The sequence below is a fragment of the Tachysurus vachellii genome, chromosome 1 (genome assembly GCF_030014155.1).
Source record: "Tachysurus vachellii isolate PV-2020 chromosome 1, HZAU_Pvac_v1, whole genome shotgun sequence".
NCBI lineage: Eukaryota > Metazoa > Chordata > Actinopteri > Siluriformes > Bagridae > Tachysurus > Tachysurus vachellii.
Genome location: NC_083460.1, coordinates 27848068 through 27869288, shown reverse-complemented (window position 1 = coordinate 27869288; position 21221 = coordinate 27848068). Strand labels below are relative to the sequence as shown.

Genomic DNA, 21221 nt, shown 5'->3' with positions numbered 1-21221 from the left:
CAAGAACTAGTGAATCAAAATACACTTATCGGCTTCAACTATTAGGTCCAATTGAATAGACATACATTTAGATAGTTTTACTATAGTTACTGAAATAATATGGTTTAATTTTGGGGTCTTAATAATAATCAGGAAGCTTTTGCCTTGGAAATGTTTCTAATATAAAAATAAAAATAATGGTGTACATAGGTTACTGTTAAATGTTGCTGAAGTCAAATGATCTAAAATAAAATGTAACAATTATTTGAATGCATAAAAACTCAAATAAATCTAATATTTGAACAGCGTGTAAGGCAGCACGTTGAACAAAACATCTATAATTTGCATTGGCTTGGTGGTTTGTGCTGTGAACAGGGTGTGACCGTAGAGCTAAAAATAAAACTATATATATATATATGTAGCACAGAGATTCAATGTTCCGCTTCCTCAGTCTATTGCTCCTGCTGGGGAAATGTCTCCATGCATCAATCAGGGTAATGAAGAGGCAGTCATGTGCAGTAGGACGGGTTCCTCACGAAAGCCTGGCCATTGTATGACTTTCCAGGGTTACAGTATAATACACTCAAGGAATGGCAATTCCCAGAGAAACAATATGAACAGAGGATAACTGAGTCATACAGGAGGCCAAATCCCTCCACTCCCCTTTACACACACCAACACGTCCACACAGAAAGCCCTCCACCCTGATTTCCATGCTTCAAAAGGGGAAGCAAATTCCAAAGCGCTGATACAGTACATGCATTAGCATGCAATGACAATGAGATAGATTCATTACATACTAGAATAAAATGTCATGCAGCCAGTAAAAGTGAGAAGACACAAAGACAGTTATAGAGTATAGCATTAAATGCTGGTGGTTTCAATGGATGTACTTGTTCTTTTATTAATAAACTTTTAAAACTTGCTTTTACAGATTTTATTTATTACACTTTCAATACATACACACAGTGTAATCTGTACATAAATCTAATATTTCAGACTTTAATGATACAATCAGAGCATCAACCTACTACTAGTTGTTAATAACAGAGAAGTTAATACTATTAAGAATATTTTCCCCTTCCAATCTTTAAATGAAAAAGTCATCCCTTTAAACATTAAAGATTAAACAAGTTAATCATAATCCATGAATAATAATGTACACTACGATGCATTTTTATAAAAAAGAAAAAATTAAACCGAACATAAATCTAAAAAATTGTCAAAATTTTTGTGAAATTTCTCAGTAATGTACTTCTGCACATTGAAGGTGTAACCAACGCACAAATTACTGTGCTTTAGATCTTTATCTTGAATTTATTCTCATCTGGTAAGGTAGGATTTTGAATGCTTAACCTAACTTAAGGAGGCAGGGCTTACTAATTTATATTGAAGGACTTAATAATTTATAATGATCGACTGGTCCCATCATCTCTCAGGTTAAAAGGTCAGTACACATCAAGACGCGTTTCCGTTCAGGCGCCGAGGTGGTGGAATGAACTTTTGCTAGATGTCTAAACAGCTGAGTCACTGTTGGGTTAAGACCTACCTCTTCCTCAAACACTTAACTCTTATGCCTGCTCCATGACATTTTTGTACTCTGGGATGCATAGTTTCCCCATATATTTCTGTGTTTCAGCAAATAAAATTACTTTTTGTGACAAAACTTTATTTGACATGTACTTTGGAGAGATTTCAGAATGTACACCAGGTCTTTTAATTGCTGCAGGTCTCTAAATTTATCACCCTTACGTGTTTTTGAAAGGGTAGTGCTTGAAAGGGTAGTGTTTGAAAAGGGAAGTGTTTGAAAGGGTAGTGTTTGCGATTGTTGCAGAAGGGTTAAACTAGCATTTATTTTTCCAGTTTGTTCTATTTATTAAAGAAATGCTATTTTTATTTCCTACCAACAGAGCTTTTAGGTTGATGGTATCCTGTGTATTCTGTGACCTACAGTAGTGAACCAGTATTGATGTGTTCATTAGTAGAGACTTCAAAACATTTTGTATGTTGCTCTGTATAAAGATGTCTGTATCTGTAAAGATGTCTGTAAAGATGTCTGCTCTGTATCTGCCAAATGTCGTAAATGTAAATGTAGGTAGGTATTGAAATGATGGTAGGGAGAGGGATTAGCAATATAAAAATTCATATTGTGATTCTCAAACAAATGCATTTCTTCAATTAAGCAATATCACACAAGCAAGAATGTGTTTATACTGAACAACAGCACAGTTGTGAATCAATGCAACACTTCTCTAAACAAGAAATGAATATAGTGCATTTTTGTGTTTACTTTTGCTCTGGTACCAGATAAAAGTTCCTTAAAAGCCACAGTCACTTAATAGAATGTCAACTTGCTAAACAACAAGTGTATGTTAACTAGTGAAATGTCCAGTGTCATTATAGGACATACTGTATGAGCTCTTGAAACGCTGCCTAACCAATCAAATTAGTGGATTTTATAGGTTTATAACCAAATATATAGGCCTATGAACACTTTTAAAGCAATTCACTACTGTTGTATGTGTTTTTAACACATACAACAATTAACCTGGTCAGTGATACTGTATTTAATGTCTTCAAGTATCAATTCTACTTTTTTAGATTTGTTTGTATGATTGTATTATATTATTTGTAAATCTTATTTGTTCATTTTACACTTAAAATTTAAGATAAAGTTTTCTCAAACAGCTAAAAACAGATTTTATTGAGATCTTGGTACGTGAGAAAAGAAAATGAATTTATTTTAGATTTAAGCCTTTAGATTCAACTGTGTACATGTTAGATTAAAAAGTAGCAGACAACGGGCTCCCATACAATTTCATTCATTTGAAAAGATGCAAATGTTAGGGTGTGGCTTAGGAGAGAGCTCAGTGTTTATGCCTTCTGTAATTTTGCATGTATGATATTGAACGAAGTCCAGCTCCACAGAATCTGGAAGCATAAAGAGGAAGCAATCGCTAATCAAAACAAATCTTCTGTGTTTATCACCGTGCTACTGGAAGTGAAGGGGAACTTGAAGTGATAAACATATGTCTGCCGAACACTTTTATACCTGCCAGGAATTGATGGTAATGTAACTGACATGAGCCTTCCAACAAGCGCACCATTTTCCCAAAATCTCTGTGTGCAGTGCAAAGGAATTTTGATTAGCATAAACATAGAAATATCACAGTGGTTAGCATGTTTGTCTCTCACCTACAGGGTTGGAGGTTCAAGTCCTGCCTCCACCCTGTGTGTGTGTTTTGTTTGCATGTTCTTCCTGTGTTTCAGGGTTTCCTCCACTGTCCAATGACATACACTGTAGGCAGTTTGTCATCTCTAAATTGTCCATGGTGTGTCAGGGTGTGTGATTATGCAGTGCAGTGGGTTGGCTGTCTGTCCAACGACTCGTACCCTGAGTCCTATGTGTCTCTGCAACCATGTGTAGGATAAGCAGTACAAAGAATGCATGGATGGATGAATGTATAGATGGATAAATGAAAGGGTAGAAATGAAAAATAATGATGCAGTTAATGTATAGTTGGTATGGAGGTACTGTCAATGTACTGCTTGGTATTAGTTCATCATTTTGGGATATTATGCTACAAGACAATTTACAGAAATGACACATCTTCAGTAGCTGCCTGGGTGTAAAATACTAAACAGAAGTCCGATTTTTATAATCCCCCTATTCATCACTAGTTAAATCATCTAAATCATCCATCTGGCTTAAAATGTGTCTTCTGTTTTTCATGAACCACTGAATGTATTGTTTACAACTAAAAGGAGGAAGTCTAAATGATCTTTAAATAGCACTGAAAATAAAACAAAGGAAACATTCTCCTAAGGAACAATGTTTAATGTGTTCCAGAAAATGCTTAAAATAAAATAATGGAAATTACAATCAGTGATATGAATTGACTGAAATAGGCTGTAATTTCTTAACTCTAAGGTTACTGTAATTTTCATCTATATCACTGGCACCTTCACCTTCATTCTGTCTCCTCACATATCTCATATGACTATTTATCAGTACTGTATTTATAAATGATTATGCCTGAGTTTAGCATACATGATTTCTTTTATATTTTTGGAAATCATGAGGCTAAGCTTGTGTGTCTAGACTTATTGTGTTTTAAGGTAAACTCACTGCTGAACTGCGAATTATCTCAAAACGGATCTTTAGAACAACAAAGTAGCATGGTTGCACAAAATGTACGTAAAGCTGTACTTTAAAGCTGTATTTATCTCAGAATGAGCTGAAAATTTAACATAAGACACAATTTCGCAGCCTCTCCCTGATAAAAAAAAACTGTATTAATTAGGCTTATGTCCATTTTGCTATGGGCACATACACTATAGTGGTTATAGAACAACATGACCAAAAGCTAACATTTATTGTGTAAGGAAATGACTGTTTTTACAGCTGTGTTTGTTAAAGTGGCTCTATAATCTTTGCAGGAAGCCTGGGCAAGGTTGAAAAGTACTACAAAAAACCTTTTCCACATTCAATTTTACATATATATATATATAAAGCACACACATAAAAACATTAAAAATACTTATCTGTAAAGCTTTTCAGCATTATCTAATAAAAAAAAGAAGTGAAGGCAAATGGACCGTTGCATTGTCTTAAATTTTTTTTCTTAAGTCTTAAGTCTTAAAAGTCTTAAAATGGCACTTCACTGTTCATCCGATTATAGGTGCTATCAGGGTTCTCATATTTTTTGAATTGTTATCCACTAATCCCATGATTCTCACTTTCTAGCTAATAGCCCACAGCACATCCATCTGCCCTAGGGTCAGATCCAGCCCACAGAATCCTCTCTTCTTCTTCTGGTTTTTCATCTGTTAATTTCCACCACCACTTTCCAACGCTGATAATTTGCCCACGTCCAAACCGGTCCCGCTCATGCCCTTCTACTGGCCAATTCACCACATGGCCCCGTTCTCTGAGCTCATCAGCCACACCTCGGTCTATGCCTGCCTCCAGATGGAGCATCCACAGCTGAGCTACACAAAGAGATTAAATTTCTAACAGGTGAATTGTCATATTGGAAAGATTGTATTTACATGCTGTCAGATGCTTCTGTTCACCAACCCAACTAATATTAAAACGTAAGCATACTAATGAGCTACAAATCAAGCAAGTCTAAAAACAAAGTGAGTAAGTATTCAAAATGTTCTGATTTATTTAACTCTTCACTCCTCAATGATATATGTGGATAAGAAGTATCTGTTAAAACAATGTGCTTAGCTAGAGAATTCCACCTTAAGTAAAAAACTTACCAGCCTGATCAAACTGCACAAACACACGTGGGGCATCAAGTGCACGTTGAGGATTCATGCCAAACTCTAACATATTGAGCAATACCTGCAGAGTTAAAATTCTTATTATCTTATCTTTAAATCATTGAGAGTCATTTCAGTCTGCAATCAAGATTTCCAGCCGGTCAATTATAATGAACTGACTCATGATGATTTTTCCAATTGTACCATCAAGAGGCTTTCACTTACATCCTGAAACTGCTGTCATAGCATGTACCTTGATGTGTAAACGTTCATGACCTACTGTGACCTACTGGGTTAGGTGTTAAATGGTCGTGAAGCTCACCTGCACATGACCCTGAGGCTGCATGAAGCCCCCCATTACCCCAAAGGAGCAGAGGAGGTACCCTGACAAGGGATCTGTGAGCATGGCAGGGATTATTGTGTGGTATGGCCTCTTCTCTGGACCTATACAGTTCACATGACTGGGGTCCAGAGAGAAATTAGCACCTCTGTTCTACCAGGGAAAGCAAAAAAAAAAAAAAAAAAAAAAAAAACAGATATGAAATTAAATTTATTTAATAATGGACTGTAAAACTTATAGCCACTCAAGAAGGTCTCTGCCCCTACACAGTACCTTTACATAATTATGTAATAATTTTTCAGCAATAAAAATCATTAAAACACTTATCATTATAATAATCAGAGAATGAATATCTAAGATATCATGTAAGAGACCCACTTGCAAGGAAAAGCCACAGTTTCGTGGGATAAGGCCAGTGCCAAAGCCCATGTAATTGCTGTTCACAAAGGAACAGGCGTTTCCCTCTCTGTCCACCACTGTGAAATACACCGTGTCACTTCCTGTGGGAATCCCGGGCTCACACACACTCCTGGCTCTGAGGCAAGAGAGCAAATCTTAAGGCATGTATCATTCATGTGTACAAGAGCCAAGTTCTTAAGCATGAGATCAAGCAAGTCTCCCACAGAGATTATTAGCGCTTGTGTTTAATGCCTGGCTAATTCCTCAAATTAAACCTTGTTGAAATGTCACCAAAATCGGTTATTCAACTGAGAAAAAAAGAGAAAAATGTTTGAAATGGAAAGTTCACATTCAATTATATTACATGCTATTTCTCTTATTGCTATATGGTTTTTAAATACATATCTTAGTCACGGGGTTATCTGCACACACACAAACACCCCCCACCGCCACACACACACACACACACACACAGAGTGTTGCTTGTTTGGATTTCCTTCAACCAACTGAAAGTCTAAAGTCTGCAGATTATGACCCCCTCTCTATCTCTCTCTCTCACCCTCTCTCTCTATCTCCTTCTTTTATCCTATCAGAGCAGCATGACAGGGGGCAGAAAGGAGTGGGAAACCCGTTTACACAATGTGTAAACAATCCTATCTAAAGTAAGCACAGTGCCTGGCACTAGCTGGCACCACAGAATGAGAGAGGGAGGGGCAGAGAGAGAGGGAGATGATCTCAATAAAACAGATACAATTTGATCTTGTCATACTTGTCCATTTGGATGAGCTGGGCACGCTGGAGAGCATAATCTTTGGAAAGAAGCCCCGCCACAGGCACAATCGACTTGTCTGGGTCTGTACTGAAGTGCATTGTGTCAGTCATGCTCAATTTCAGCGACTCGACCAGGATGTGCAGGTAGTTGGCACTGTTGTGACCCAGGCCTGTGTGTGAAATAAAAAGCATTGAAACTACACAGGTTTCACTCACTCACTCTCACTCATTTTCTACCGCTTATCCGAACTACCTCCGGTCACGGGGAGCCTGTGCCTATCTCAGGCGTCATTGGGCATCAAGGCAGGATACACCCTGGACGGAGTGCCAACCCATCGCAGGGCACACACACACTCTCATTCACTCACACAATCACACACTACGGACAATTTTCCAGAGATGCCAATCAACCTACCCTGCATGTCTTTGGACCGGGGGAGGAAACTGGAGTACCCGGAGGAAACCCCTGAGGCACGGGGAGAACATGCAAACTCCACACACACAAGGTGGAAGCAGAAATTGAACCCCCAACCCTGGAGGTGTGAGGCGAACGTGCTAACCACTAAGCCACCGTGCCCCCACACAGGTTTCTAATGTTGAATATATATATATAGTCAACATTTGAAGCCCGTGATATACATATATATATATATATATATATATATATATATATATATATATATATATATATATATATATATTTATATATTTATTTATTTATTTTAAGGTTTTGCACCTTTGATAGGAATATTCTCAAGCATATTAAGTGCAATAAGAGTTGCCATCCCTTGACTGTTGGGTGGGACCTCCCACACTCGTACCGTCTGCGGAAATGAAATATAATAGTCATCATTCAAATTTTATATGGTTTCTGATGACACATATGCAGGTAATAAAAATGCTAATAAAAGGACTCAGTTGCAGAAGGGAAAATATGGATACAACACACGTGTCTTTTTTCTCTCTAACCTACTTTGTAATCAGTGTAAATCGGCATGATGTCTGTGGTGACGTGGCTCTTGAGGTCATCCAAGCTCATCACACCACCATTTTCTTGCACGACATCAACCACAGCCTGGGCAATCCTGCCCTCATAGAACCCCTTTCTCCCATGAAGCGCAAGCTCCTGAAAGACATTGTACCTGATAGATGTACATAAACAGCACAGACGTCAGCATGACTATCAATACGGTCAATGGGAGTCATATCTGGGTGAATACATACATATTCAAAAGTCAAACATAATAGTAATACTGATAATGCCCTTGTGGTTAATAATTTAGGTTCTTCAAGAAAAATCTAGAAAAATCTACAATGTGTTTGCGCGGTGAAGTTCTGTACAGAAGGCTTTTTTAAAAGTTAACTAAGGAATTTATTGATTCTGGACTAGAATATGTTAATAAAGCAAGAATCACAGCTGTATGGTACCAATCATTAATCTTAGGTATTGATTGTAGGTGTATTCCACATGACACCATCGTGAACATTGTACATGAACAATAGCCACTCCCTGTGATGCATTCCTATCCAATTTCAGTTGTAAATGAGTAATAATCTATAGTTATCAGTGATGCCTGACCCAATTCCAACAATTTAGATAGCATCCATCTAAGCTAGAGATTAACTGTGGCCTGTTTTAAGTAGAGTCAGTAATTTAAAACACTTTTATCTAGCCGTTATCCAACATGCAGATTAATAACCCTTTGCATAACAGTATGAGTTTCACTGTTACAAACTAGGAGTGCCCTGTTAAGACTTTGATGACATATACTGTATCACATACTGTATAAACGGAAACGATGAAATTCTGTGTACCTGGAACGTGCGTGCAAGGTTGGGATTGGTCATGACCTGGCCATGTTTTGGTGGCTGTTTGTTAATGAGTAAATCTTCTCCCAGTTCTCTCCCAGCAGCTCTCAGGGATTTGGTATTCATAGCCCACATGTACGCTGTAATCTCAGCCACTGGGAAACCGTTCTGAGCCAGATCTATAGCTGGTTGCAGAAGGTCAGCTAAAGACAGCTACCATATTCATAAAGCACAATAATTAACAATCATATGAAATGTCATACACACATTCTTGCACATGCATTCAGTCAGTTGTTGGATTGATTTCTGAGGCACTTTTATCATAGCCAGATTTTCAAAAGCAAGTTTATTGGGTAACACTTTAATCCAGAGAAGTATTCACAGAGCTCCTTACAGTTGCATAAGCCTTTCATTACTGACATAATCCTACAAGAACTATAAAGACTTATTCCAATATATGTCAACTATAGTAATAACTGCTTTTTTACTCTATGGAGTTGTCCTTCCTTGGACCATTTTTGGTAGGTACTAACTACTGCATATCAGGAACACCACACAGACTGACACTTCAGAGATGCTTTGGGAAACATCTCAGTCATTTAGCCATCACGTGGCCCTTGTGAAAGTCACTCAGATTCTTACAGTTGCCCATTATTCCTGGTTTCAACTTTGAGAACTGACCGTTTACTTGCTGCCAAATATATCCTACACATTGACAGGTGCCATTGTACTGAGTTAATCAACGTTATTCACTTCATTTTAATATTATGGCTTATAAGGGTATAACAGTGTTATTGGTCAGGGTTTTATATAACCGCAGAATTTAGGAGAAAATACAGAGCATCTTCCGTTCATTTTGTCCAGTTCAACCATCATTTACCTATCATTAACATTTTTTAACTTATACTACATAAGAATAAAGTCACTTAGTATGAGAATTACTGAATATTACATTATATATATATATATATATATATATATATATATATATATATATATATATATATATATATATATATATATATACGTGTATATATTTATATATATATATACACGTATATATACATATATATCGCATCACTTGGCCAGTGAGAAAAATGTGTCTAACAAATAAATAAATGTTAATGTAAGCACTTCAGATGGTTAGTAAGCTCAGGTTCAAGAGGCCAGTGACAAATGCCAATCAAAATGTCAAACAGAGAGCAAAGTGATGAACAATAGGAAGTCCATGAATAGGTAAATGGAACTAGTCAAGTGAAAAACACATGGAAATGTTGAAAGTAGCACCACACAGATCCTTGGACTACTACAGTCAAGCATATGCTATGATATGGTATATGGCTAAAATTAAAAAGAAGGGTGTGGGGCTGTTAACAACAGTCACAAAGGCCTGTATCTACAACACTATCGGCACATTTTAAACCCAATACACAAATATCCAAATTTTATCCCCTAACATTTGATCTGAGTAAAATTGCCTATTACTAAAAGTACAATAACCATCAAGTTCTATGTTTCACATTAATACATATTGCTCCAACAGTAAACATAGACAAACACAAGGTTATTTGGTTATTTAGTTCAGAAATATAATCAAATCACTGCACTGTGCAAAGAAATAAAATATAATGACCTCTGCTTATAAGAAAATAATTAATGACTTGTGGTCAGATGCAGCCTGACACAATGTGGAGTAACAGTTATCATGTGTTAACCTAACTATTAGTATAATATGATATATTGAGTAAAAAAATATTTACAAAGATTACTTGAATCTCTAAATACTATCTGTGTAATAAAACACTACTGGAGAGGATATATGGTGCAAGATACTGTATGTATAATACTTTCCGGTCACTTCCAGGTCAATGCTCACTTCTGGGTCTTGAATAGGGTGGATAATGTACCTTACTGCTTCCAAACAAGGTCACGGTGTCACACCAGCATGCTGCAGCTCCAGGCACAGTAACATTGAAGGCATGGCAATTAGGTGGTGGGTTACTCTGACTAAAACCACACCCTTCCATCAGTTCCAGAGTCTGAGCTTTGGGACTCCTTCCACTACCACACACATAACCAGAGAGTAATGTTAGTAATCACAGGCTGGCTGCTGTCCACTACAACTATATTGTATAATAATATGTACTTTTTGTTTTTGCTGTCTCCTCACCTCCCATTAAGTCCTCGCACTTGTTTGGTGGCAGCGTCATAAAAGAGACAAAAAGCATCTCCTCCAAGGCCTGTGCTTGTAGGCTCTGTTACATTTAGGGCTGCAGCCACAGCTACAGCAGCGTCGGCAGCATTTCCACCCCTTTTCAGAACATCTGTGATGGACAACCATTTAAGCAAACAACATTGTTTCATAAATTCGTAAATGCTAAATTTGTGTTTTCTGTCAATTTATCCATTAACAGAGAAGCTAGGAGAAACTCTTGATTTCAACATTTAATTTCTCACCAAGTCCAATGTTGGATGCTAGAGGCTGACTGGAGGCTACACAGCCATTCAAACAGATGACAGGTGAGCGTCGAGATGAAAACACCAAATCAGCTTGCATTTTCTTTCTTCAAGGTGGAAACAATCTCCTGATACAAGGTGAAAAAGTACAGGCAAAAAAAAAAGGTGATAATTTTTATTATTTTTAATTATTTATTTATACTGTAGCTACAAAATCTGCTATAACACAAGACATTTGTTTACTTTTAAATTTGTTAAAAGCTTTAAAAATTTATTTCCTGTTTTCTGTCATGATAACAGTTAATTTTGCTTAAACACTTCATTTGGCAGTGTGAAAACACACACACATATATACACACACACACACACACACACATTTCATGAGGCCAATCTCAAAATCTTAATAACTGTACTATTTATGATCGATTTTATAAGAAAATGACAAATACAATTATAAGACACTGGGTCATCAGATGCCACCAGAACAGCTTTAATTTTTCTTGGAACAGATTCTACAAGTCTCCTGAACTGCAATGGATTGAAGGACATATTCCTACAAAAGATATTCTTGCAGATTTTCCAAAACCCCACGTGTTCATTTAGGTTGAGAACTTGTGACTGAGAAGGTGACTGAGAATATTTTTCATACCATTGAGTGAGTCTTCACCACTCCCATCAGGATAGAAATGATTCTTCATAGAATAAAAGTCAGAACTTTGTACTGATTTCTAGTGACACTAATTCACTAGTTCCTCTAAGGGGACAAGTAGACTCAAACCATGTCAGAAACATTTCCTACTAATACTAACCAGGAAACAGTAGGCCTGGTAACCAATTACAGTAGCTCTGATGGACTTTGAACAAACACTAATAATACACAGAACATGACAGACAGACAGACAGATAAACAGATAGACAGATAGACAGATAGATAGATAGATGGATGGATGGATGGATGGATGGATGGATGGATGGATAGATGGATGGATAGATAGATAGATAGATAGATAGATAGATAGATAGATAGATAGATAGATAGATAGATAGATAGATAGATAGATAGATAGATCGTTAAAGTACTATAGTACGTAATATATCCTTTTTTTGCACTATGAAAGAAATAAAACACATTGGGGCTTTGAGATGCCACAATAACTCCACTTCATACTGGACTGGGTCACATGACTTCATTGTTGATTATATTTCTATAATACCATCCTGAACAATTTCTATTATGAATATTTTATTCTATTCTATTCTATTCTGTCTCCATGAAATCTTCTTCTGTAAATGATCATAAAGACTCAATGAATAAGCAAATTATCTTGGTGACATCTAGCATTTTGAGACATATTATGAGACTACTGTCCTCAGTAATGAATCAGCAACACTTCGGATACCTGGTACGCTTGGTTTTTCCTTTACAATAAGCTTTTAATTTGACATGAAGTGCGATATGACACTAGTTTGAAGTATGTCTAAGATTTAGCAAACACCTTTGATTCTGCTCTGTTTCTTACTTGGCTCTGACTTTGTTTTCTGTAAAGTACAAATTCTATAATATGTAATAAATAAATGTCACATTTCAGTGCCACGATTCACTTCATAAAAATGTTATCTTGAATATAAGATGCTCATATAATAAGGGAAATATCAGAGTCAAAACAAGATATAATAATAATGTTAATGCTAACAAAGTAAGATATCTATCAAAAATTGGCGCCATATTGGATTTAACATTTCTGTCCAGTAAAAACTATCAGTTAAATGACACGTTGATTTTAACAAGCTCTGCTGAAGGAGGATAAGAATTATGTTATACTTTGCATCTAAATCTCTCACCCTTAATGTTATTTTGTGAGGCTCCAGAGGAGTGTAAAACAATCTCGGCGCTGGGATGGTCACTGTTAAACTCAAACAAAGCACAGTGAGCGTGTCTAAGGGCAGGGACATGCTGTGGTAGAACATTAACAGATAGGTTGCTGTCAGTGCAACAAATGTTGTAAATCTGACATGAAGGTGGTGCCATCATATTGCAAAGGTATATATATGCACAAACCTATGCCTTTGTTCAGATCAACGGGGACCAGAAGTTGGAAAGCGAGCCTGGAATAGAGGAGAGTTTAAGATAAAGATTTTGGACTTCTTGGACTTTTTTCAATTTTGAAACACACAAACAAAAAGACTGAACCATGTGTTCTGGGAATTTTGCAAGGTGTTTAGGTATCACCCTCATTCCTTTAGCTATCCTTTGCTTTCTCTGCAACATCCTGCTGCTTTTCCCTGGAGGTAAACCTGCTAAGAGCAATGATGATGTTACAGATGAAGCCTGGTACTTCGGAGGAATAATCGGCTCTGGAGTCTTGGTGAGTGACACCATTTTAGTGAGATGGTTGATAATGTGAATTTACACTCTGTTTTGTTTCAGCAGAATATTAAGTATTTTATATATATATATATATATATATATATATATATATATATATATATATATATATATATAAAACGTATTCATTGAGGTTCCTCGAAAACAATTTCATACAATAGTTTACACACACACACACACACACACACACACACACACACACATATATATATATATATATATGTGTGTGTGTGTGTAATACAGAATAGTTTCATCAAAAACAATCTTACTTTATACTAGAATGTAAATATTCTGTATATGTACATGAAAATTTGTGTCAAAAGAAAAGGCAAGTATGAATTTACATGTGTCCATTTTCATGTTTTTAAAGATGATTTTCCCAGCACTGGTTTTCTTGGGACTGAAAACTAACGATTGCTGCGGCTGTTGCGGCAATGAGAGCTGTGGAAAAAGATGTGCGGTAAGGAGTCGCTCAATTTTTTGACTTCAACTATTACTGTCCTCGATACACGGATTTCAGAAAAATACACATGCCCACACACACACACCCCAACTACTATCAAAACGTACCAACAAAACACTTTTACCTGACGCTATTATAAAAGGTTTTTTTAGTTGTTTAAGCTGTTTTTAAGTTGTTTATTGTTCTCTAAAACCAAAAAAATATAGTTTCTCCTTTCTTTTTGAATGCCATATAAGAATGTTTTCTTTATTAAACACTCCATATTTGTATACCATTGAGAACTGGATTTTAATTGATGTCACTTTTTTTTATATCTATTTCTAGATGTTTTTCTCCATTATATTTGCTGCAGTTGGTCTTTTGGGAGCTGGTTATTCTTTCATTGTGTCGGCGGTTGCGATCAATCGAGGGCCTAAGTGTTTAACAAATGGCACATATCAATACCCATTCAGTCAGGGGTAAGTTAGTAGTGAGAAGAAGTTATTTTTGCTTTATTGATGTTGTGATCAGTAATGCATTACTACTTAAATTACAATGACAAAACTGTAAACCTTTTACAATTAATTAAATTTTTTTTTTAATTTATGGCATTTGGTAGACACCCTTATCCAGAGTAACTTGCATTTTATATCATTCTATACAAATGAGGGTAAAGGGCCATGCTCAGGGGCCCAGCAGTGGCAGCTTGGTGGACCTAGGATTTGAACTCACAACCTTCTAATCAATAGTCCAGCACCTTAATCTCTAGGCTACCACATTGTGGTTTTTAAAAATAAATAAATAAATAAATAAATAAATAAATAAATTACTTTGTAGTTCTAAATGTATTTTTCAAGTACAGTAATTACATACAATTTACTTACACTGGTAAATTACATATATCTATTTATACTACTTAAACTGTGATTTCTTTTTTTTTGTTAACGTTGTCTTTTTTTCTATCCGAAGTGACTACCTATCCAACAAAACGATGTGGGATGAATGCAAGGAGCCTGCAGGCATTGTGACGTGGCACCTAACACTCTTCTCCATGCTGTTGATTATGGGTTTGGTTCAAATGGCACTGTGTGCATTTCAGGTCATCAACGGCCTGATCGGCACCATCTGCGGAGACTGCTGCGGATGTTGCGGGGTACAGTGAAACATTTTATCTTTGTATATCTTCAACTCCACTCCACCCTTAAACTTATGAAGTGAACTAGCTAAAAGGTTCAATATGGATGCCAGAGCAAACGTGACGATATTGAATTATTAGATTAGTGTAAGTTTATTATTAACCTTTCATCAAATCAGTAAGCGGTATATTAACTCCACTAGCGTTAAATTGACTCTGAAGACCAAACAAGGTCAGATCATGGTGTGATGACTTTATACAACTTTCTGCACTTTTAACTACATGTAAATTCTTTCCATTGTTTTCTTTTCTCAAACAGGGCTCCTGAACTGAATAAGTCTCCGGAAAAGTGATGAAAATTTTGAAGATAACAGGAATATTGAAGAGTTTTTTTTATCTACATTTTCCAGATCTTGTTTTGTTTTTAGATTTAGTTTTTTTTTTTTTATTCGTGTCATACAGACATTGTTGTACAGGTTTACAGATGACAGCATGCCTCTTTTGCCTGATGGCATGCCTCATGAAGGCAAAAGATTAATGTGTTATTTATATGCAACGTTTAATGTTCATTATCAATCACATTTTAATGAAAAAAAACTTTGCTTTGCTAAATATGTACTATAAATTGTTGTAGGAATCACTTTTTTCACACAATTGTGTCATCAATTATTGACACAAGGTTTGATATTAAATCTATTCTTCAATAATAAATTGATCAACGCTAAGCACAGTTGTCCAAGTCTTCTTTTTAATGTAATGCAAAACAGGATACTGTCAGGGCAGAGCAGAAGAATGATGCTACAGGATGTAACCCTGAATTCCTTGGAGGATCTGCTAAAGATTACACTGAAAACAACATCTGGCCAATTTTTCTGAGACCTTCACAAGAGAGACTTTTCAGTTGATATTCATTCATTCATTCATTCATCTCCTACCGCTTATCCGAACTACCTCGGGTCACGGGGAGCCTGTGCCTATCTCAGGCGTCATCGGGCATCAAGGCAGGATACACCCTGGACGGAGTGCCAACCCATCGCAGGGCACACACACTCTCATTCACTCACACACTACGGGCAATTTTTCCAGAGATGCCAGTCAACCTACCATGCATATCTTTGGACCGGAGCACCCGGAGGAAACCCCCGAGGCACGGGGAGAACATGCAAACTCCACACACACAAGGCGGAGGCGGGAATCGAACCCCCAACCCTGGAGGTGTGAGGCGAACGTGCTAACCACTAAGCCACCGTGCCCCCAGGAGTGATGGATCAATAAATTTCATATCTGTCATTCTGATGGTGAATCTGGATTTGTTGGCTGTCAGGGGACTCATGCACAATCATGCACAATATCTCTATAACATGCTTTTGTTCTTTTCGCTATGTTATACAATCTATTTACAAGTTTATCATACACACTATTAGTACACAATACGATTTTTTTCAAAATTTAAATAAACTGAATAACTTTTTTATTTCATTATAAAGTTTTTTCCTTATAGGTTTTTAATAAAATTTTAAACAATTAACAATTGTTGAGACAATTAAATGGTCTTATATTCAGCAACACATTTATGTTTGTTTATGTCAGTAGAATGAAATCTATCCATTCAATTAAAATAGGAAACCCACCATAATAGAGACCATTTTATCTTTTTCTTTATGTCAGATGTTTATTAGAGTGGCAGGTAGAGATTTTCTTAGGCCACACTTACAGTAGGATACACTCTCAAACTCAATAGCCTTAAAATGATTATGTTATAGTGATTGAGTTCAGATGTGTTCAATAGAGAGTCCAAAATGAGGTCTGAAATTCCAGCTGTTAGCTTTTAATAAATGGAGCCGTGTTAACAGTGGTTTGTGTTTTGGTTTTAAAAAGAAGAATAAGACGATGAAAAAGAAGTGACAAAATGGGTCAAATTTCAAGAATGAAATAATAAGGAAAATTGCTGTGTTGGCAGAGAAAGGATATTTCCGATGTGAAATGTGTCGTTGAAATGATTTGCTGTCAGAAGAATGTGAAAATGTTTCTTGGTGAAAGAGAAAAACCAGTGCAAGTGAGAACAGGATTTTGGTCATGAAGATTGAGTCAGTATCTACCATGCAACAAAATTGCCAGAGAACACAATCAGTGGTTACTGGCTAAATGGAAGAAAGTGATATTTAATGATGAATACAGGTTTGTTCTCTAAAGTGCTTGATAAGTTAATCTGAGGAGAAGAATTCTGAAGAGACAGGCACTAAGGTGGGATGGTATGATGATCTGGGGCTGCATCAGCAGAAAAGGTGGTGGTAATATGTTTGGACTTTTTGATCCAAAATTTATTCGCTAACTAGTTAAGAAGTGTGTTTACGTCAATAAAAGCAGAACTTTCGGTAGTTTGGTGTTCTGAAGCAGTCTGCATAATGCCTTGAAGAAAAGACATTTTCTGGAAAGGGTTATAAGGCCAGCTCCAACCATTTTAATCACCATTTGACTATGACATGGATTGTTCACAAATGGAGAGCTTTCAAAATAATTACAAACACTCCAAGGAGTTGGCATCCAGGCAAATTCAGTCCAAAGTCAGAGCGTTTAATGCTCAGAGTTATAAAGAAACCCCAACCCTCCACCATGTGGCCTACAGGCCTCTGTAAGCATGTTAAATGCTTATATTCATGCCAGTACATTTAGAAAAAGATTGAACAAATATGGCTTTCATAGAAGTATGGTTAGAAACAAATGAATGTCAGCATGACTTTGGTTTGCAAAAATGCACCGGGACAAACCTCAGGTTTTTAGAAGAATCTTTTGGACTGATGAGACAAATGAAGAACGAGATGTTTTGTCATTTGACAGTATGTCAAGAAGGTGTGAGGTCATCAAGGCTAAAGGAGAACAAACAAAATACTTATAACTACTGATAACCGATGCGGTCTTGTACTTTTTATGTTAAGTGTATTACATACATAACAAATATTGTCTATGTTCTTTTTTATATTAGTCATAGTGATATAACAATAACTCAAGGTTTCTTAAAAGTTTATGTACAGGATCTTTAATGCTTAGTGATAATTTAGTGATAATTTAGGCTTGTTTTGCAGCCACAGAACCACTGAACCAGTCACTGAGACGACAATTACGTTTATATCAGAATATTCATGACAGAAATGTGAGGAAATCTGTACAAAATAATCCCAAGAATGAACTGAAGTAATGCTGTAAAAAAGAGTGGGCTAAAAAGTCTCCTAAATGTTGTGAGTACAGAAAAGGTTTCTTTAAATTATTGTTTCTAGAGATTTTATGTTACTGAATCACAGCGTGTACTTATTTTTCCCACCGGGTTTCTGAATGTTTTTGTGAAAACTGACTACAAATGAAATCTTTTGTTTTTGTTTTGTTCTTCAACCTAAAGCTAATTGTTTATCAAAGTTGGTGAGGACCAAACAATTGCCGTTCATAGTTGGATGGTTAATCGTTATAGCTTCCTACCAGGATCTAGTTGGACATTTTTTTGATAGATAAAAACTGTTGTAGGCTTTTATTCAGACAACGATAGAATCATAAAAAATACAGTATAAAACTTTAACATCACTTTCACAAGATATTCATCCTTTGGAAATATTTTTAAAAGTCTTTAATAGATAAGGCTGAAATTTTCTTTTAAAAGCCTTTTAGCATATTCTAAAAAATTTACTAAACCTATACTTTTTTCCTCAGAAGCCCAAATACATTTCACCATTTATTTTTCAGAGGCCAAAAAACTTTTTGTATAATGTTAATACTTAGTTATATAATCATAAACATATTCCTTGTATGTAGTATGAAAATGCATCAAATTTCTACTAAAATACTAAAGTAGCAGCACTGTACAGAAATAATTTAGTAGATTTTTTTATGCTATAGCGTTAAGGACCTTATTATCTTGGTTTAGTAAGGCACTAAGCAAACATCTACAGGTTATTACACCTCACTGTACAGCTTTTGTACTGCTGTTGTATCAGTCGATTTATTGGTGCAATGATGGTCCTTTTTAGGACAGAAGGAGCTCAGATATTACTCCAACGTAGAGGCAAACTGTGAGAAAAGTATGCGCTTTTCACAGTTCAGCAAAACACCTGATGAAGATCTGATGAATGTTGTAATTATACGATGCAGAATCCTGATAATAGATTCAAATTGAAATTTATTTGTATAGCGCTTTGAACAGTTGACGTTGTCTCAACGCAGCTTTACAGAACATGAACATAAAACAAAAGGTTAATATAAAGATTGATTTAATACAAAAGTTCAAGATAATTATTAGATATATTTAAATGTGTTTGTATTTATCCCCAATGAGTAAGTCTGAGGTGACTCAGGCGACTGCGGCGAGGAAAAACTCCCTTAAATGGTAAAGGAAGAAACCTTGAGAGGAACCAGATTCAAGGTGACACTGGAGGGTGTGATTATAAACATACAGTCTGACTATTGTGTATTAATGAGGGAGTTGTTGTCCTCACAGACCACATGGAGTTGGCATCTCCTCTTAGTATGTCCGAATACTTCAATCTCTAGATGCCTCAGGATCCTCATAATCTTAAATTTGTCTCATTTTATATCCATTCAAAACTTCCTGGTGCTCTTAATTTAATACACGTTATTATATTAAACACACAGAATAAGTATGACATCTGGTGGACAGCAGAAGAACAAATTGAGAGTCCAAACCACACCCAGAAAGGGATAATATTGGTGGCGTGTAAAGGGGGGTTAGTTTTTTTCACTTAGGTAAATATACAAACCAGGGCTTGTTTTTATTTTTTTTAACCCTGTGCTTAACACCGAGTTATATTCGTTTTAAACCTCGCATTTAACCCAGAGTTAAGTAACGTTTCAAACTAATAAATAAAAAGCGGAATAGCGCCGCTTTTACACGAAGTTATGAAACATCTCTCTGAAGCAGAGTTAGCACTGGTTTTGTGGTGTTAGAATGCTACGGCTACAGACTTAGCAACAGCGCGTGCTTCATATCACAACATAAAAAGCTAGCTAGTGTTAGCGTCAGTCGGCTAAAGACCCCCAAGTGACCCCAAAATACCTGACAGTGAAAAATTAACAGAAGTTGGATAACATAGAACTTAAAGAGATTACTAAGCAGTACCTGCTCAGGCACAGAACGGCAGACACGTCTTTTTCCCTCAGTAATAGGAGATCCAGTATAATCCAGTCAAAGTTGTTGACAGTGTAAATATGCAAATAAGAACGTTAACACAGGAGTTTAGGGGTCTATTTAATGTGAAATTATGACTACTCAGGGTTTAATGGTAAAGTTTGAGCAATGTGAAAACATCACTTGAGGTTTAGAATGATCATTTCAGGTGTGAAAAACACATAAGAAGTGATAAAGGACTTGATAAAAAGCCTGGCACACAGATGCAAGGCTCAGAATTTGGTGCCAACAGCATGGACTTGTGCCAGCAGTCCTGGAGAGTGGAGGTTGTGTAATGGTGTGGGGAAAATTGTTGGCACATATTGAGACTTTGAGTATTTTTACTGACCATGTGCATTGCATCTTGGTCACAACTTACCATTTCTAATGACTTCCAGCATGACAATGCACCATGTCACAAAGTAAAAGTTGTCTCAAACAGGTTTTAAGAACATGAATGAGCAACGTGTTCACTGTTTTTCAACGGCCTTCCTAATCGTCTAATCTGAATCCAGAAGAAAACCCTCTGGGAGGCTGGTGAATAAGAGTTATTCAAAATGAAAGTGACCTAAAAAACTGCAGTTGTGATGAGTAAACGCTGACCAGAATCTTTAAGCAGTGCTTTGTTCAATTATAATGATGGGGTCACAGGTGAATGCATACCAAGGAATTTTTAGAACTGAAAATATCCCTTTTATTCTGTATATCTTATAGTAAGAAATGATCCTTTACAAAATGGTGGTGAGTATATTGTATCTGCTCCATCAGCTCATAAAACCAGCATCTGTGATGTGACCTTGAGAGTCACAGCCACTAAGGTCAGCTTAAGAAGTTATTAGATTTGTTCCCAGGAACCAAGTCAGCAAGTGACCATAGCTAGCGACAAGATCACAAACTCAACACTGTGTTAATTCTGCATTAAGAGCGGGTGCCACCACAACTGTGAAATTCATAACTGAATAACTGGAGCAGGTTATGCAGATATATTTTAAGTGAAATCATTTCTTTGCACAAGTCAAACAACAGATTTTTCTTCTGACTGTTGACTGAGAAGTAAAAAAA

At 36.3% G+C, this 21221-nt stretch overlaps 2 protein-coding genes across 5 annotated transcripts; one reads left to right on the top strand and one right to left on the bottom strand.

Moving 5' to 3' along the window:
- Positions 1–2729: 2729 nt before the first annotated feature.
- Positions 2730–20221, bottom strand: LOC132853398 (glutathione hydrolase-like YwrD proenzyme). Of its 4 annotated transcripts, none has more exons than XM_060881116.1 (12): positions 20112–20221; positions 11027–11154; positions 10740–10893; positions 10477–10630; positions 8576–8782; positions 7734–7886; positions 7497–7584; positions 6759–6930; positions 5969–6125; positions 5573–5743; positions 5248–5332; positions 2734–4971 (listed from the first exon to the last, which is right to left on the bottom strand). In XM_060881116.1, exons 2-12 carry the CDS (start codon positions 11124–11126, stop codon positions 4727–4729), a joined length of 1686 nt encoding a protein of 561 aa, XP_060737099.1. In that variant the 5' UTR covers positions 11127–11154; positions 20112–20221; the 3' UTR covers positions 2734–4726. The 4 variants fall into 4 exon arrangements, with proteins under 4 accessions (XP_060737118.1, XP_060737099.1, XP_060737109.1 ...); XM_060881126.1 differs by lacking the exon at positions 20112–20221 and adding an exon at positions 13086–13105; XM_060881107.1 differs by lacking the exon at positions 20112–20221 and adding an exon at positions 12869–12957.
- Positions 13087–15714, top strand: tm4sf4 (transmembrane 4 L six family member 4). The gene is made up of 5 exons (XM_060881149.1): positions 13087–13392; positions 13783–13872; positions 14200–14333; positions 14824–15007; positions 15309–15714. The coding sequence occupies exons 1-5, from the start codon at positions 13219–13221 to the stop codon at positions 15315–15317; spliced, it is 591 nt and encodes a 196-aa protein (XP_060737132.1). The 5' UTR covers positions 13087–13218; the 3' UTR covers positions 15318–15714.
- Positions 20222–21221: the final 1000 nt, after the last annotated feature.

Bases quoted from the DNA above. Each gene is read 5' to 3' on its own strand.
- tm4sf4 (XM_060881149.1), top strand. From the start codon at position 13,219: ATGTGTTCTGGGAATTTTGCAAGGTGTTTAGGTATCACCCTCATTCCT. The intron at 13,393-13,782 runs GTGAGTGACACC...ATGTTTTTAAAG, and splicing joins TAATCGGCTCTGGAGTCTTG to ATGATTTTCCCAGCACTGGT. The intron at 13,873-14,199 runs GTAAGGAGTCGC...ATCTATTTCTAG, and splicing joins GCTGTGGAAAAAGATGTGCG to ATGTTTTTCTCCATTATATT.
- LOC132853398 (XM_060881116.1), bottom strand. From the start codon at position 11,126: ATGCAAGCTGATTTGGTGTTTTCATCTCGACGCTCACCTGTCATCTGT. The intron at 7,585-7,733 runs GTAGGTTAGAGA...TCATTTCCGCAG, and splicing joins CGATTTACACTGATTACAAA to ACGGTACGAGTGTGGGAGGT. The intron at 5,744-5,968 runs GTGGGTCTCTTA...TTTCCCTGGTAG, and splicing joins ACTGTGGCTTTTCCTTGCAA to AACAGAGGTGCTAATTTCTC.